General features: G+C 36.2%; 1 protein-coding gene across 4 annotated transcripts in view; it reads left to right on the forward strand.

The window, feature by feature from the left end:
• The window catches only part of EHBP1 (EH domain binding protein 1), a 343876-nt gene extending 328266 nt beyond the window's left edge, over nt 1–15610 (forward strand). For all 4 annotated transcript variants that reach the window (XM_055119915.1, XM_055119917.1, XM_055119916.1 and 1 more), the window contains 4 exons: nt 6563–6662; nt 8076–8149; nt 14217–14331; nt 14546–15610. In XM_055119915.1, coding sequence (XP_054975890.1) covers nt 6563–6662; nt 8076–8149; nt 14217–14331; nt 14546–14636 — 380 coding nt within the window. In that variant the 3' untranslated portion in view covers nt 14637–15610. The remainder of the gene's footprint in view (nt 1–6562; nt 6663–8075; nt 8150–14216; nt 14332–14545) is intronic.
• The last annotated feature ends 1534 nt before the right edge of the window (nt 15611–17144 follow it).

Consider the following 17144-nt stretch of genomic DNA (forward strand, 5'->3'; position numbering starts at 1 on the left):
TTTGCCTTGCATGCGGCCAACCCGGGTTCGAATCCCAGCATCCTATATAGTTCCCTGAGCACCGCCAGGAGTAATTCCTGAGTGCAGAGCCAAGAGTAACACCTGTGCATTGCATTGCCAGGTGTGACCCAAAAAGCAAAAAAAAAAACAAAAAAATTACTGTTTTCATTTTTTTTATATTAAGCTGTATTCCATGGTAATTTATTTTTGATGTCAAAAAGCCAGTCACTACCTGAGCATAGTGTCATTGTGTCATTGTTGCTATGGCTTTTATGTCCGCAGCAACGCAGATGAGCTGGCAGTGCGTTCAACTTTTTGTAGCTGCAAAGACGATTTTGTACTGAGTTACCCACATTTTTCACCTATCCCTCTTAGGACCAGTGAAATACTAACTACATTATTTATTATTTTTATGACTAACAAAAATTTCATCATTGTCATCCCGTTGCTCATCGATTTGCTCGAGCAGGCACTAGTAACGTCTCCATTGTGAGTCTTGGGTAGCTTGCCAGGCTCTACCGTGCGGTAAAGTATAATTTGTGTCCATGGAGTAAGATGGAAAGTTTATCTTGCTGATGCTATCATTCATCACATGTGTCTGCTTTCACAAGACTGAGCCCCTCAGAGGGCAAGAACCATACCTGGTCATCTCTATTTTTCAAAGTCCTAACTAGGTCCTAAGTAAGTCCTAACTACCCATGCCATCATAGTCCTATTCCATTATCCACATTGTGGCTGACACAGTTTTTAGTCATGGTTACTGAGTAATGACTTTACATGGAATTTTTCATTTCATACCTCTAACAACCATATGATGTAATACTATTACCCTTATAGAAGGAGGGAGGGGGAACTGAGGTTTAAAGAAGTTAAGCACTCTAACATCAAGTTATCTTTTTTCTAACCAAACTGGAAAAACACTATTTGGAGTGCATATTCGATATTCATTATATTTAAAATGAAGGTGAACCAGCCACAGAAACTAGGCAGTATACCATTATGCATTATGCTTGGTCTTAATTTATAGTCTTATCAAAATAAATATAAGTAAACATTCATAAAGGCACTCCTTAACTTATAATAAGCATTTAATCTAAAGTCAGTTTTTTTCCACAATACTTAAATTCTGGATCAGGCTTCCAGACATCAGTTTTTAAAAATTAAAAAGTTTGGGATGTGTATGTTAGTTCAGAGGTCTGGAGTCACATGCTTTACATACTCAAGATCCTAGGTTTGATCCCTAGCACTACATGGGCCATGCCACCCTCAGCACCCTGGTGTCCCTCAGCACCACTGGCCCCAGCCAGTACTGCAATTGCCTGGCACAGAGCCTGAGCTGTCATGCATGCTTGGGCCAGCCAAGTATCACCGAGAGTGGCCCTTGGCCCTGAGCACAGCTGAAGTTTGCATCTTCGCCAAGTGCCAATTTGCAGATTGGAAGGCAGTCAAGCGTTACTTAAAATATAGATCTTATTCATACCTTTAAAGATTCTTAGCATTAAAACTTATTCCTTCAGGGGTCAGAGAGATACAGCAGGTAGGATTCATGCTTTGAGCTTGGTGCTCAGGATGTAATAGGGCTTGGGGGAGATTTCAGCTTGCTTTCTTGTTTTTATGGTAGAATTTGTTTTTATGTGTTACAACAGCCTGTGCTTTTTTGTTTTCACTCTTTGTAGAATTCATTTACTACTTAGTTAAATTTGTTTCTTTTCTTATTTTGCTTTTATATAAGGCTATCTAAAGATACATTTTTTTCAGTGGGAGAGTGGGATGTGGTTAGGTGCCAGGGGTCACTCCCCACTTCTACAGGTGCCAGGGATGGAACTGGGTCAGCCATATGCAAGGCAAGAACCTTAACACCATGACTATCTCTCTGATCCTAAAGATACATTTTTTCAAAAACATACTAAGCTTATGGTGAAAGATTAATTTGTAGACAGTATTTTTATTTTTTTTGATTTATCAACCCAGCTTTATTTTTTTTTTAATTTTTTATTGAGTCACCATGTGGAAAGTTACAAAGTTTTCAGGTTTAAATCTCAGTTATACAATGCTCGAATACCCATCCCTTCACCAGTGCTCATATTCCACCCCCAAGAATCCCAGTATAGCTCCACCCCGCCCCCTCACACCCCTAACCCCCCACGCCCCTAGCCCCCCCATTCTTAGCCCCCCCCTGCCTGTATAACTAATAAATTTCACTTTACTTTCACTTTGATTGCATACAATATTTCAACAAAACTCACTATTATTGTTTGGAGAGTCTCTCCCCTAAAGTCAGACCTGCTGAAAAGGAAGCATTAGATAATTTGTTTTCCATTGCTGTGGATGAAGAGGTATGAGGTGTAGACAGTATTTTTAAAGTAAGTCAAATTTTAGATTTTAATACCACAATTTTGTAATTTTTAATTTATATGAAAAATACTGGTTTAAAAAAAGAAAATTACAAATAACTGTAGTTGGTTGAATGAAATCCTGAATAAAATTAAATCTTAATTCTAGATACTTTTGGGTGGAAACGATGGATTATGAAAGCAACTGTTATAATCATGCAGTATATATATGTTAAGTATGCTATATGTAATGCTATGCATCATGCTGCCTTTTCTAAGTAGGTTCTATGATTTGTGTGATAGAAAGATCGTGACATATTTAGTTACATTTTTTGTGTTGTCATTATTCTTAATTATTTAATAACTTGCAAATTATATTTCGGGTATAATAATTAAAAGATAAAACTGACATAGTGTCCCCTCATCACCACTGGACCCAGCCAGTACTACATTGCCTGGCAGAAAAGACAACACATTCCCAGTGACAAAAAGAGGCTTTGCAAGGAACAAAGCAGGAAAAAGCAGCAGAAATTACATTAAACAATAATTTAAAATGTTAACGTGATGCCTTTCTTGGTTATAGACTAATAAGCATTAGGTACTATGCTTTCAAATATAGTATAACAACCAGGCCATGTTTCCATGTGGGTGTAAGTGTATGCTTACCTGAAGTATTTTAGCCTTGTTATTTTAAAATAGTCTTCAATAGAATATCTTGAATTTTTCAACATAAAGATGATTTTTAAAAGTTAAGGGGGTATTGACTCTAAAATGACAAATATATAGTTGTTTTTACAAATTAAAGATAATTTTGAAAGAGAAGTCGTTAACCAGGTGAAAACAGGATGAAATGATTTATGTCCATCTTATAAAAAAATGACAGTCTTCATGTTAAGCTACAATGTAAAGTGCTTTATTCTGAGATTATGTATTGTGGCAGAAGCTAAAACTGCCTTTTTCCAACAGTGCCAGAATACAACCTCTTTTTCTTTTTTGCACTAACAAGACTGCTTTACCACCACAGCCCACTCTAAGTAATTAAATCAATCCTTTGTACTTACCGTATTCTCCTCTAGTGACGGTACTAGATCTGATTATATGCTTCATGCATATTCAAAGTACCGCACTGACAGCTCTTTAATGAGCTCTTACTTAATCAGTATGAACAATGTTCATCTTGTTCTTTTTTTCCTCATGCATTAGAGCTAGGAACAGTTGGGAAAAATGAAACATCCAGCATTGATTTGAAAAATATATTGTACTTTGAAAAGTGTCTAAGCTGAGGAAGTTGCATTCTGCCCTTTAAAAGTCTGATGGACAAATTGGATTACTAGTATTGGATTAAATAACAAATGGTTAGAGGAGAAATGAGAAAAGCTCACTGTGATCACAGGCTTTAATATTTTTTGTTACTTATAAAGCTAAAGGGGTCTTTAACCAGTTATTAAAGTCAGGATTAATTTGTAATGGTTCAACTTACTGGCTTTTAAGAGCTTTTTAAATCCAAAAAAATTAATTCCCTAAAAACAATAGTATAATGATGTTAGCAGAAATTTTAATTTTTTAATTACTGAGCAAAGTATAGATTTCCATCATTGTGTACCATCTCAGATAAAGTTGGTGATACAGAATTGATTTAACCTCATATTTTTTCAGTTAGTTTATATAATCTATGGTGCAGTATATAATATTTCTTTAAATATTGTTGGGCTCATTTCCTTTTGAAACACAAGCTGAGTTATTAAGCACTTCCTAATAAATAAAATATCTCTTATTTCTACTTAGAAATCATAGTATAAGTTAAACTGAAAATAACACAATACCACATCAATATTGCTACTCTTTGAGAAGCAGTCTTCAGTTGGAGAAATGATGCTAATTTAAGAGTAGATAGGTTGCTCCTCGTGTTGCTTGAAAGCCTCAATTATAGGTTAAATTAAACTTAAAGCAAAGTTTTAATATGTATTATTTTTAGAAACCACACAAGAATGAAGTCTTTAATCAGAAAATAAAATATCACAAAATTACACCTATTAATATAGCACCCATGTGTCATTTCACTGATCAAAAAGGCCTTCACCAGGGTACAATTGGCCTTATTCCAAATTGCAAGCTTTTTCTCAGCTTTTTCTTTTTACTCTTTCTTCTTTTGTTGTTTCCCAGGGATTTGTGCCTATCGCAGCCTATATCACATGACCAGTGTCAAGACATCACATGGTCTAAAATGAATACAAAACCAGCAATCCTAAAAGAGATTAAAATACTATCAAGCAATAAAGACTGTTGTTCATACTCTAAAAGAATCTCCTAAGTCTGTCTCATACCATTAAGTTTTAACAACATTTAATGATGGCACATTTTCTGACTATTTTCCCTAGTGATGAACAGCAGATAACTATTTAATTGTTTATCTGTTATATAGTGGTTCGTTGCCATATATGTTTAATCTTTTGCACACAGCTCAGTTCATTTTATTGTTTTGATTCTGTAACTTTCTTCAAACTTTTATAATCCAGAAATAGTTAATATTATGATACATTTATAATTATCCAAGTAATAAACAATGAGGTACAGCTTTGAGCAGCATAACAAAAGCAAATCATGGAATAATATATAATATGATTTCATTTAGGTTAAAGAAGAAATTGTACATGTCTTTAGATAAGGTGCTTGTTTGTGATAAACATATATTCTACTTCTTTGAGATCTAAAGGTGCTATGCTAAACCGTGATAGGACTTACTTTTGGAAAAGAAAGGTGAAGTGAGGAATTGGAGAAAGGGAACATGGTTAAAGACAATTTGACTTTTTAACTCAGATATACCTGTGTCTTGTTTTGTTTGAATTTTTTAATGGATTGGTAGTGTGTCTGAAAGTTAAAAGAAAATATCATGCATAAAGCAATAAAATACAGGGAATTACTGGGATATTTGGTCTTTGCAACTGTGTCTGATTTTTTTATGATATATTGAATTTAATCCTATGTAGAAGTTTGTAAACTATTAATTTTCTATGAAAAACAATAAACTAGGACCAAAAAGATAGTATAGTGATTCTGGCACCACATATGATTCTCTGAGCTGCCCCAAGAGTAATCTCTGAGAACAGAGCCAGGAGTAAGCCCTGAGCACATCTGGGTGTGCCTTCCCCCCAAAATAAAAGTATGAAGAGGGATAAACCAAGCATGAATGAAATTCAGAAAACTAATAGTCAAAAAATTGTGAGGTGCTGGAGCAATAGTACAGGGGGTAACCCCTGCGCACTGCCAGGTGTGGCCAAAACAAAAACAAAAACAAAATTGTCAATTGGACAAGGTATAATTAGGAGAAGAGAGAAGAGGAAGAAGGTGGGTGAACTATTTTTTCTTGAGTATGATGATAACCTATTTCTACATGACAATACTAAGTATACTAAATATATACTATAGATTATAATCTTATATACTAGCCTTTGTGGGGGCTGGGATGTAGATGATAAAATGAGTAATGAATGGTATACTGAATGTTAAATTGTACACCAAGTAAACTTTTAATCTAATTTTAATAATATAGTGAGTTTTAAATATGTCCCAAATTGAGTTGTAATCTAAAAGGTAATATTTGCTGATTTATTAGACAATATTACCTTCATTTTAATGTGTTTTCCCCCACAGATAGTTCTATAGTTCTATGTATTTTTTTATAACCTGTTCATTTACAATATGTTTAATTTGTTAAGTCTTTACCTTATTAAGGATGATGAGATCTGGAGTGGTATATTTGCTTTTATCTTTACTTTTGGAAAGGAAAAAAGGAGGGGAAATGCAAGTCATTACAAGCAGGAGCTTTCACAAAATCTCTGAACTTAGCTCTTAACTTTCTGCTAGTCTTATAATTCTCATAATGATTTTTAACTTTTTTTTTTAATTCTTTATCATGACTGTATGTCTGTCAGCACCATGAGTTCCGCACTGAAACATAATATACAAGATAGCCTCTGGGGAGGATTGAAAAGGTTGAAACAGGGTTTTTGGTAGGGTTTTTTTTTTCTATATTTAGTGTTAGTAGATCTGTTTTACTAACAGATCTTTTCAAGGAGTCTGAAATATGTGTGCTGAATAATACCAGCTTTAGAAAAAATAATTTAGTATGTATTAGTGGAATAATTGAAATGTTTCATATTGTAAAAAGTGCACTTTGGCTACAATATTGATTTACAATATACCATATTAAGAAAATAACTTCCTCATAGGAAGGAACACAGAAGAAGAAGAAGCTATGATGCAGGAATGGTTTATGTTAGTTAATAAGAAAAATGCCTTAATAAGAAGAATGAACCAGCTCTCTCTCCTGTAAGTATCCATCGTTATACTTGTTTTTTCTTACAATATTGATGAATTTTGTATTCCTTTTGTATTATTGCCTTCTTTGGGATGTATGTTTATTCAACTGCTTTTTTCCCTTCAAACTTTAATATATTTTATATAAACTTTAAAAATACATAATTTTTCTTTGAGTAATGTAGTTATAGATATTGAAGAGTTGTTTTTACATGGCACTGCACAGTTGGTGTTAAGGCTCTTACCTTGCATGCTGTTTATCCCAGTTCCATCACTAATACTGCATAGTCTTCCAGCACAGAGCTTAGAGTAGCTGCCCAAGCTTAGTTGGAAAGACCCATACTTTCCACACTCACCCCACCAAAATAGTAAAGCACTTGTGCACTAAAAGGAGGTTCAGTTTGTAATAAGGATTAGAGGGAAAGAAAAATAAAATTGAAATCTTCTTACAACTTAAAGCAGAAGTTGCTGGGGGTTTTTTTGTTGTCATTTTGTTGTTGTTGGGGTTGAGGATTGGATCCACATACAGCAGTTCTCAGGACATACTCTTGGCTCTGTGCTCAGGAATCACTCCTGGAAAGCCTCAGACTCCATTGATCAAACCCAGGTTAGCCGCATGCAAGGGAAGCACCCTGCATGCTATACTATCACTCTGGCCCCAAGCAGAAATAACTCTAAATAAGGACATAGTATAATTTGTATTCCACAGATAATGTTATCTTAAATTTGGAGTTGGGGGGGGGAAGATTAATGACATACAGAAGTAATCTTACTGTGATTGTAAAAATTATAATAAATTATAGATTCAAACAGATATAAGAAATCTTAGTTTTTAGCATTTAGTTGTTCACTATATTCATGCTTCTTTATGTTCACTATTCTAATTTTATGCCACCTAGTATGAGAATTAACAGCTTACATGTTTAATTCTAGCCAAACAAAACCCCAAAATTTATTTCTGTGATGCCTAAACTTGGTGCAAGAATTACGAAGCACTAAAACTTAACTAATCTTAGATTTTTAATTGTCACTATATTAAATTTGTACTGGTAATATTTTCCTGTTCCCTGTATTTTTGTTACATGCAGCCCTAGATTAAAAAGTGTTTATTAGAACTATAAAAAATACTTCTCATATTATCCTTACACCTGGCACTTAGTATAAGAAAGAATGAAGAATAAGGCCACTCATTACAGATTAAAGTGTACTTCTGTGCAATTCAAATTTGATGGAGGAAAAAAAAGAGCATTAGTAAATACTCAACCTGATTGGAAGGTTTTACGTTTGTGTATCATTTGGTTGGAGTAGCTTAAAGTTAAAGAGAAAAGTCAGTTATGAGTCCTAAAATCAATGTAACCTAAAGGTTCTTTAAGTGTTTAATGATTTAGTAATTAGCATATTGATGAACTTTTGCCACTTGCCTAGGGAAAAAGAACATGATTTAGAACGAAGGTATGAGCTGCTGAATCGAGAATTGCGGGCAATGCTGGCCATTGAAGGTAAGAAATTCTGTGGTGAAGTGGGGTAGGTACCATTTGTCAAAGATTTAGTGTATAATGCTTTCATCATCTCAGTAGGTGTGGTCTGACTAGGTACCTACAGGAACTAGAAATAAACGTCTGAAAGTTAAGAAGCAATAGTCATAAAACCTAGTGCCCTAATCCACATATTCATATTTATTACTAAAAAGAATTGTCTTAACTTTTGTCAGCAAGTTTAAGTAACCATAAATTGAAAAATACAGGGAGCTAAACAATTTGTCTTTTATTGTTACACTGGGATTTGCAAAAGATTTATCATTCATTTTTTATGTCCAACTCTAAATTTAATCTTAGTATTACATTGTTCTCAACTCAACAATGTCACTGCCCAAAGTACTACAGTTCTTAAGATCCCTGCTCCTTTAAGGCAATGGTTGTTATGAGATGAATGAAATACTTCCACACTTTTTGTAATTTGTAAATGAATTATTTAGTATTTCTAACCATATCAGTGAACATCAACTAGCTTAATCATGGCATTTACTATATATGATTTTTGAATATTCTTAGGTGTTTTATAATTCTGTTCTTCAGTGAAAATATCTTCTAGTTCAAAGATGTCTGCTTAAAGCTAATCCCTTGGACTCTGTAAAATGGATCTTTTGTCTAATCAATGCAAATTGATTTTTATATTCTATATTGACCTCTTAACCCATTGACTGTACATAGTAATTTCCTTCTTTACCTGATAAGGTACCTGATCTATATTAAGTCAATTCTAATTAGTTTAGAAACTGGAACTTTTAAGTTTGTGAGGAAAAGCCAGATGAAACCACATGATTTTAAAATGTTTTCATTAATATTATCATTAAATAAAAATTATTCTACTTAAGAAATATTACATATTTATAGAGCTTTAGTTATTTAGATAATTTTAATATTTGATAAATATTACTGGTAATATTTGTGTATTCTCATGTAGAAACCACATCTACTTTATTTAAAAGACTTCAGATTCCTTTAAGGGTTATATAACTACCAAAGTATACCTTTGATAATGCCTATAAAGTTTATCAAAATTAGTAAGTTCTGTGAAACTTGTCATTTAGAATAAAATATGTAAGTATACTAAATGGTATTTTTCCTCAATATGCTTTTTGTGGTCAGAGAATAGTCCTTAAAAGAAATTGGAAAGCCAAATAGCTGAAAAGTAGAAATAACAAATACTATTTAGATGGTATACATATATATGTATGTAACACAAAATGTATGTGTACATAGTATGTATTATATATAACTAGTAAATAGTTTATTTTTATAGATATATTATATAATACATTGAGCTTTTAACCCTCTTATGTGTAAAAATCATCCCTAAAATATAGCTTCATACGCAGTACAGCTAATTGGGGGGGGAGGAGGCAAGAGGTTTTTAAGGCAGATATTGCTTTGATTCAGAAACCATTATAGTTACCAAATACCGAATACCAGTCTTTAAAGGATGACTATTTCACATATAAGAGATCACAATTCCATCAACAACTGTATTCCTGTATAGCAGGCTTAGGATAAATTTACAGTTTATCTGCATGCTCTTTTCGCAACAAGAAAGACCGGTAGTGAGCGATATTTTAGATTAAATGGAGAAAAAATGTTTTTCTTCTTTTTAGAACAACTTTCATACATTTGTGAGGGTTTTCTTTTAGATTTTATTGTTTTATTAATTAGTAAGTTGTCCCATATGTGACTTTGTCTTAAATCTCTTGGCCAGTTTTTGATGTTGGTTGATGGGGAAAAGAGACTTGAGGAAAGAAGCAGCCTGATGATTACAAATAAAGATGTTTTCTTCAAGAGACACCTGTCCCACTAGTTTGTTTAAGTACAAGATTAGGGCTGATCATTTTGGTCATCAGTTCTATGAAGATGGAATCACTGGATTCATTCCTGTAATAGACTTGAAAATAGTTCACTAGCCTTTTGGAATTTCAGCCACCAAGAAAAACACATAAGTAGGCAACACTGATTGGTTTTATTTTTCTTTCCTGTGTTTTAAAGTTTATTTCTTTTTCTTTGCCCCATCTCTTTTACTTAGTAACCAGAAGATGGTTTCAGTAATAAAAAAATCTTTCCAAACAAATCTGCTGCTAAAGCCAGTCATCAGGAGAAAAGTCCAGAATATTATAGCCATAGCACATTAAAAGAAATATTAACAGCTTGATTTAACAGAAAAAATGGTCAATATGTCTATTCTTCTGACAATCCATAATCACTTTGGCCTGTTTTTTTACCTTCAGAAAAAGCCCTGGGGTGTTTTTCCTAGCAGGAGTTTCACTCTTCTGAGTTGTAGGATCCCTTAAGCTAACATCATTCAGATAGTTTTCCTATAGTTTTTTTTATTCCAAATTATTTAATGCCTTCCCCTAGGAAAGATAAATTTATTTAAGCACACATTGGGGTTGGGCTTTAAGGAAGTGGTATGTTCATTTTCTGCACAAGAAATGGATCCTTCTCTTGGATTTTGTACATCTTGATTTATTCTTGGCTTAGAGTTTGAAGTGGATGCTCTTCTAAAGGGATTTATGCATAGGTTCACTATTTTTGTAGTTATGGTTTATATGATAAGCTTTTTATATTTAAAATCAATATGTAATCCTGTGGAGGAGCTTATCCCCTAAAACCCCATTTGTAAATCTATTTTAGCTTTGTTACACAGCACAGCCACAGTCTTCCATAGATTGATTAGGTACAGCGGTAGAATCCTATCAAATGGCCTGCTCTGATGATGATGCAAACTCTTTCAGGATTGCTAGTTGACTGGAACTAAAGATAAGACTTGACTGCAATCCCCCAATGTGCTCTTTACAAAACTAGTGTTAATTTTCATCAAAGTGCCAAGCTTATTTATAGTGGCAAGGTTGAAAGTTTACTACGAGAACTTTAGGTTCTTTCCTATTTTAAGTGTTTATAGATATTTCTTTTGCCTTTTTTTCAAGGTAATTATCAATTTCAGCAAATAAACTGAATTGGGGGGGTGAATAATTGGCCCTATATATAAAAAAGAGTTTCTAAATTAACAAAGCAGCTCAGAGCAGATGGACATAAACAAAATCTCTTTATTTCAACATTTTGGCTCAAATGCAGCATCAAAACTTAATCCTATTTGTTTTGAAGAGGATATGGCTTTTATAGCAAAAGTATACTGGAATCTTTAACTTAATCAGAACCCACATTATAGTCTATGCAAGCCAAGCTAGCTGTGTCTGGTATTATAGGTAAGTGTAATCCTTTCTTTAAATGCATAATAGGTAAAATATAAACCTACTTTCAGGTTTTTAAATATTGACATTTAATCTCCGTGAACATACTGAAAAGAGAACATTTTAAAATTTTGGGCTTAAACATAGAAATGTGAATCTTGATCAATGTAACTTAAATTTTAAGAAATCATCAAGTAATCTACTCAGTTTCCCAATTAGCATTCAAATATGTATATGTAAATTTAGTCAGATGAGAAAGCACATAAAAGGTAAAAGTTGTGTCTCTAGTATAAAATGCACTCGCTGAACATAGCCATAGTTGACCAAAAAGCCATACGTATTATGTAATGGACATTTTAGTATGAAAATTCTATAAATTTATGCTAGAATATTTAAAATTCTAGGATCAGTTAAATATGACAGTGAAATGATGAAAAGAATGTAAATATTCATAACCTAAAGTGTTTTGTTATAATTATGGAAAATACTATTAACCAAAAAAAAGTTAAAGTTTTCACATTTATTTCATATTTTGGAGGTTAAAAATAAGTTTTCTTTCCATATTTTAAAAACCTTATTTTAAAAAATTAAATATTGACATTACTAATTATTAATTAAAACCTTCAAGTGGAAAGCAGGAATGATTTTATTAAGAACATTTTGTGTCTTGTTAAATATTTTTTCTTAGTTTTAATTTTTGTTATAAGTGTATAGTACAGAAAATTTATTTTCTAATTCTAAAGCTGTTACAAACTTTGGGGGAAGAATCATAAATCAAAGCTTATGATTAGAATAATTTCTAAAGGTTAGAAATAGAAATGTTAGTATTTATTATAACATAATTTCAATAATTATAAAGCTCATATAACTTACTATACAAATTTAGGTTTCTCTCTGAGTTAATATTTCTAAAACTATGATTACCTGAAGTTAGATGACCTTTAACATCCTGGAGATTGTGTTAATTTATTTGCTGTGTAGCAGGAAACTGATTAAAAACAAGAAGCAGAATAGAAAATTGTCCAGAATTCTTGACTGTTGTTACATTTTAATTCAAAGACTAAAATTATGATAGGGCTTTTCTTAAATTTTACTTTTTTGTTATTATTTTTAAAATTATTATATTCAGAAAAAAACTTTGAACACTAATAGCTTCTTTACTCTTTCCCATAATATAAAATGGGAAGGAATTTTTTTAAAAATGTAAAATGGCGGTTATTTCATATAAAATGACCAGTTATTTATCTGTATGATTTTTTTTTGAGAGTATAGATAATATATGGCATGTTTCGTGGATATGTATATATTTAGGCTTATAATGAAAGACTGACAAATTGAATAAAGCATCCTAGATTTTTTGCTGCTATTCTAACCTTTATTTCATGATGATGCATCTAATTCTTAATTTGTAAATACAAGCTAGAATTCCCTCTAGCACCATTTGCTTTCATAAAGCTGCTGAGCAGTTTGCTGTCTTGAATAAATTTTGCTTTGGAGGGGGTTGGGGGGATTTGAACCAGCACATTCTTGTGTGGTTTGTGAAGATTCACATGGTAACCAGTGGTGTGCATTGTTAGGTTTATCTGAATAAGCACCAGCCATGTGAGTTTTAACATGATTGCCCAGGGCAATGGAGAGAAGAGAGAAACCCGAAAGGATTGCACTCCTCTCTGTTTTTTGGAAAGTGTGTTTGCTGGGGGAGGGGACTGTATGAGTCCGTGGCCAATAGATTTTTTTTTTAAGCTGGTGTCCCGTTTCCCTCTAGGTCCTCATTTGTTCTGCTATCTGCCTCATCATCTACTTCTTCTTTTCATTGTTTACCTTCCTAATGAGGGAGGCGGGGTAGACTGAGGGTTGATTGACAGCTACAAGCCCTTACTGTCTGGACAGAGAGCGGTTGGCTTTGGTTTCAAAGGTGCTTTAAAATGTTCGATTTGGTCCACTTTTTATTAAACGATACTGCTGCTCATCTTAAGGAAATTATCAGACCAGCAAAGATCAGGAAATATATCACTGGGACCTAAAACCTTCAAAAATAAAAAAGCTCGTACCCATGGAAAGAGTGCTGCCCATCGGATTTTCCAACCTTTAACGTGGGGCTTCAAAAGAAGTATGCAATTTTTCCTTTGCAAAAGTGCTTTGATTTGAAACCACCCAGCAAACCTCTCCAAAAGAAAACTGGCTGTGATGCGATCGAGAGCTGCAGTGTAATATTGCAGAGCAAATTTATTTTTTACTTCAAAGAAAAATGCTAATTAGCCGATTCACTACTTTTAAAGTTATTGTGAAGCATATGGCGCCCAGTGTGAGATACATCCAACTGCTAAAATAGAGCGAAGAGGAAATTAGTGAAGAATGGGCTGTATGGGGTGAGCATGGGGGGTGGGGAAGGAGGATAGTTTTCAGGAGATTCTCTGGCCTTTTCAGAATGATTTTATCGCCCCTCTCGGCTTCCCGCCTCCGCATTTACCCCACTCCCTTCCACTAACCCTCTGACCGACCTCTCCTGAGCCTCCAGCCGTCCCTCCCCCACTTGGGCTGAAATCAGGTGCGCACCTCTGGCCGACTCTGCCGTCACACCTGATCCCTTTTGCAGGTTTCAGCCCATCTATAGCTATCTCCATATAGGGAAATGTTTAGAAAGGTCGGGCTTTCGGGGAAAATACTCACTTTGAGAGCCAGAGTTCCCAAAAAACACTAGTTAGTGGCTCTATACTAGGGTTTGCTGAGGAATACAAGGCAAGTGGAAAGGGCGGGAAGGGGAGGGAGGGGGGACCGGGTGTGCTTGTAGGCTCTGCGGGTGGGTAACGAGCCTCCGGTCCCCGCAGACTGGCAGAAGACCGAGGCCCAGAAGCGTCGCGAGCAACTCCTGCTGGATGAGCTGGTGGCCCTGGTGAACAAGCGGGACGCGCTCGTCAGAGATCTGGACGCTCAGGAGAAGCAGTGAGTGGGCGGTGGGCCGGGGTCTAGGTTCTGTTGCCTGCTGAGGGGCCCGAGAAGTTTGCTGGAAGTTCAGTCCGGCAGCCTCGGTGGGAAGGGGCAGCCTCGCGCCGGGCCCGGTGTCCCATTAGCACTGGGGCTCCAAGTGTGGGACAAGAAGAGAGTGCTGCACTGTCTTCCAAGAAGAAAAATAATTTTGTTCCTGTTTGACTTCCAGGGCCGAAGAAGAGGATGAGCATCTGGAACGAACTCTGGAGCAAAACAAAGGCAAGATGGCCAAGAAAGAAGAGAAATGTGTTCTGCAATAGCAACCGAAGGAGTATCTTTCCCAACATTTGAGAGTCTTGGGTCCCCAGATCAGTAAAAGTCACACTCCTTGTTAATTTAAACTTTTAAAACATTTGTTGGGCTGGATTGTACTTCTTTAGCACCACCACCATCTCTTTTCCTCCCTCCTTTTCAGATAATATACTGAACTCCAAATTGCTTTAAGGATTTTTGAGTGTGAGTTAAATCACTTCCTTGAAATCTTGTGAAATCGATTTGCACACACCCCTAGTGAGTGATTTGTATTGGGAGTGTTGGGAAACTGTTCAAAGAAGAAAGAAGAAAAAAAAAAATCCTTCCTGTTTTTCCCTCTGTTTGGGAAGTACATTTGGAAACATTTTTATTGTTGTTGTTAATAGCATAATGCTGGGGGGAGGGGTAAAAAGGGAGATAAAATTGTCATGGATGATTTTTTTCCCAGTCCTGCCATCTGTAACACTGACTCTGTTGCCTAAATTTTATAGTTAGATCATACTCAATCTACTTATTAAACTGTGTTGTATTTACCAGTGGGATTTCTGCAGTTGTTTTACGTTTCACTGTGAGGGTAATAGAGTTCCTCTCCTCTGCTTTCCTCAGAGGATGGCCTTTTAACACAGATAAGTCCTGTGATTTGAAGGTTGAGCTATGAGGATAGGACTAATTGACATGCATCAGTTTACAAAGACAGTCTTATCATCTGAGAATGCGCCATCTTTTTCTCTGGATAATTATTTATTACATCTAGCTTGGTTCCTGCATTTTGTTGGGTTTCAACATTGGCTCAAGAATGCTGTTAATATTTATTCTGTATTGACAAAAGTCTGTTTTTGCCACTATGAGTAAATCCCCCAATTAATATTTTCTTCTCTAGCATAGCACTGTCATATTTGTGTGAAAATGGTTATCTGTTTATTTATTACAAAAACTGAGTCATATATAAATTTTCAATAAAAACAAACTTTCTTACCTTAAACATTGCTGCAGCTTCTTTGCAATGAAAATTTGAGACTGGTTTGAGTGCAAGTTTGTGTATTTACAAAACATTTCAGGTTGAAAATGGTCCATCCTCTTTAATGCAGGCCCAGGATATTGGGCTGTATTTGGAGCTGAATAAGTTTACACCATTCCAGAGGGGGCTGCTGACACACCAATGCAAATTGAAAAGCAATTAGTCATATTTTCTTTAACAGAGTAAACTATTACCTTTTGTAAGTGGTGTTTCTTGGTCAAGATTTAGAAAATCTGTGATTCCATAGCTCTGGGGAGGAAATGCTAATGTCCAGATGAAATTTCCATATTAATGTTTTCAGTTGTTATAATGGTCTTAGTCCTATGAGGAAGAACTATGACTTCTGGTAAGCTGCTGGTCTGTGGGTGCTGAAGCTACCCAAGAGGATCATGTTGGGGGGGGGGGCGAGGGTTAAGTATGTATGTGGTGAAGGGAAGGGAACTTAAGTTCCAGGCTGGGGGGGGGTGGGGCAGGAGGGAGGTTGGTTTTCTGGTCACTTCATTGCTCCTCTACAGATGTGTCAGAAACAAAAGGAAAGCTCGTTCAACAAGTCTGGAGGCAATCTACTGGCATTTATACCTAAGTCCCCCCACACCCCATCTTACTCGCGCACACGCATATATACGTATATACATGTATGTACGTATTATATTCACAAACACAAATGTTTATACATACGAACACATAAATTACATTCGAAAACTGCAGCCACCTTGACCGCTTGCCTTTGAAAATAGTAAGTTGCTCCGGTAGAACGCCTCAACACAAAGATTTTAACAAGTTACTGAAAAAGTTATCGAAACTAAACAAAATCACATATTTGCCCTCTTCGAGGAAGAAAGCAGAGCGAACTGCCGCTCTGTGGGGGAAATGCCCCAAACGCCGCTCCAACCTAACCCCCGGGCAGCCGCAGATGGAACTCGGAGCCGACCGGGGCTCGGGCTGCCAGCGCCACCCGGCCCGTCTACACTGGGGTCAGGGCGCCTTTCCTCCCGAGGAGTCCTGCGGACTGGCGGCTCTCCCAAGCGATCTGTTAAGTATCCAGAGCCCCAGAACCACTACCCCACTGCCCCTCCAACCCAGCTCCTATCCTCCCGGGGTTTCTGCGGGGGCTGCTGGATGGCACCCGCACGCCCCGCAGCGGCGACGGAGCGCGGATTCCGGGGACTCGCGGGGCCAGGCCTGCGGGCGAGGACGCCGCGTCCCGATTTCGCTGCGTGGTGCCCAGAAGCAGCCTCCTGAGCGCAGACGCGGTCCCAGATGCCGTAAGGCCGGAAACCCTAAGAGCTGCGTTGCGGGGAGAGAAGCCGGGGACCTGGGGTCGCAGCGGCGGAGCGTTGGCAATGGGCAGGCCTTTGGGCAGAGCCCGCGGGTCGGAGCACAACTTCCGCCCCTGGCAGGATCCCCCGGACCCCAAGCCAAACCCCTCCCCCTGTCCCAAATGTCCTCCAACTCTGGCCCAGACTCCAGGTCACCTGGATGCTAGATGCGGGTCTCA

The sequence above is a fragment of the Sorex araneus genome, chromosome X (assembly GCF_027595985.1).
Source record: "Sorex araneus isolate mSorAra2 chromosome X, mSorAra2.pri, whole genome shotgun sequence".
NCBI lineage: Eukaryota > Metazoa > Chordata > Mammalia > Eulipotyphla > Soricidae > Sorex > Sorex araneus.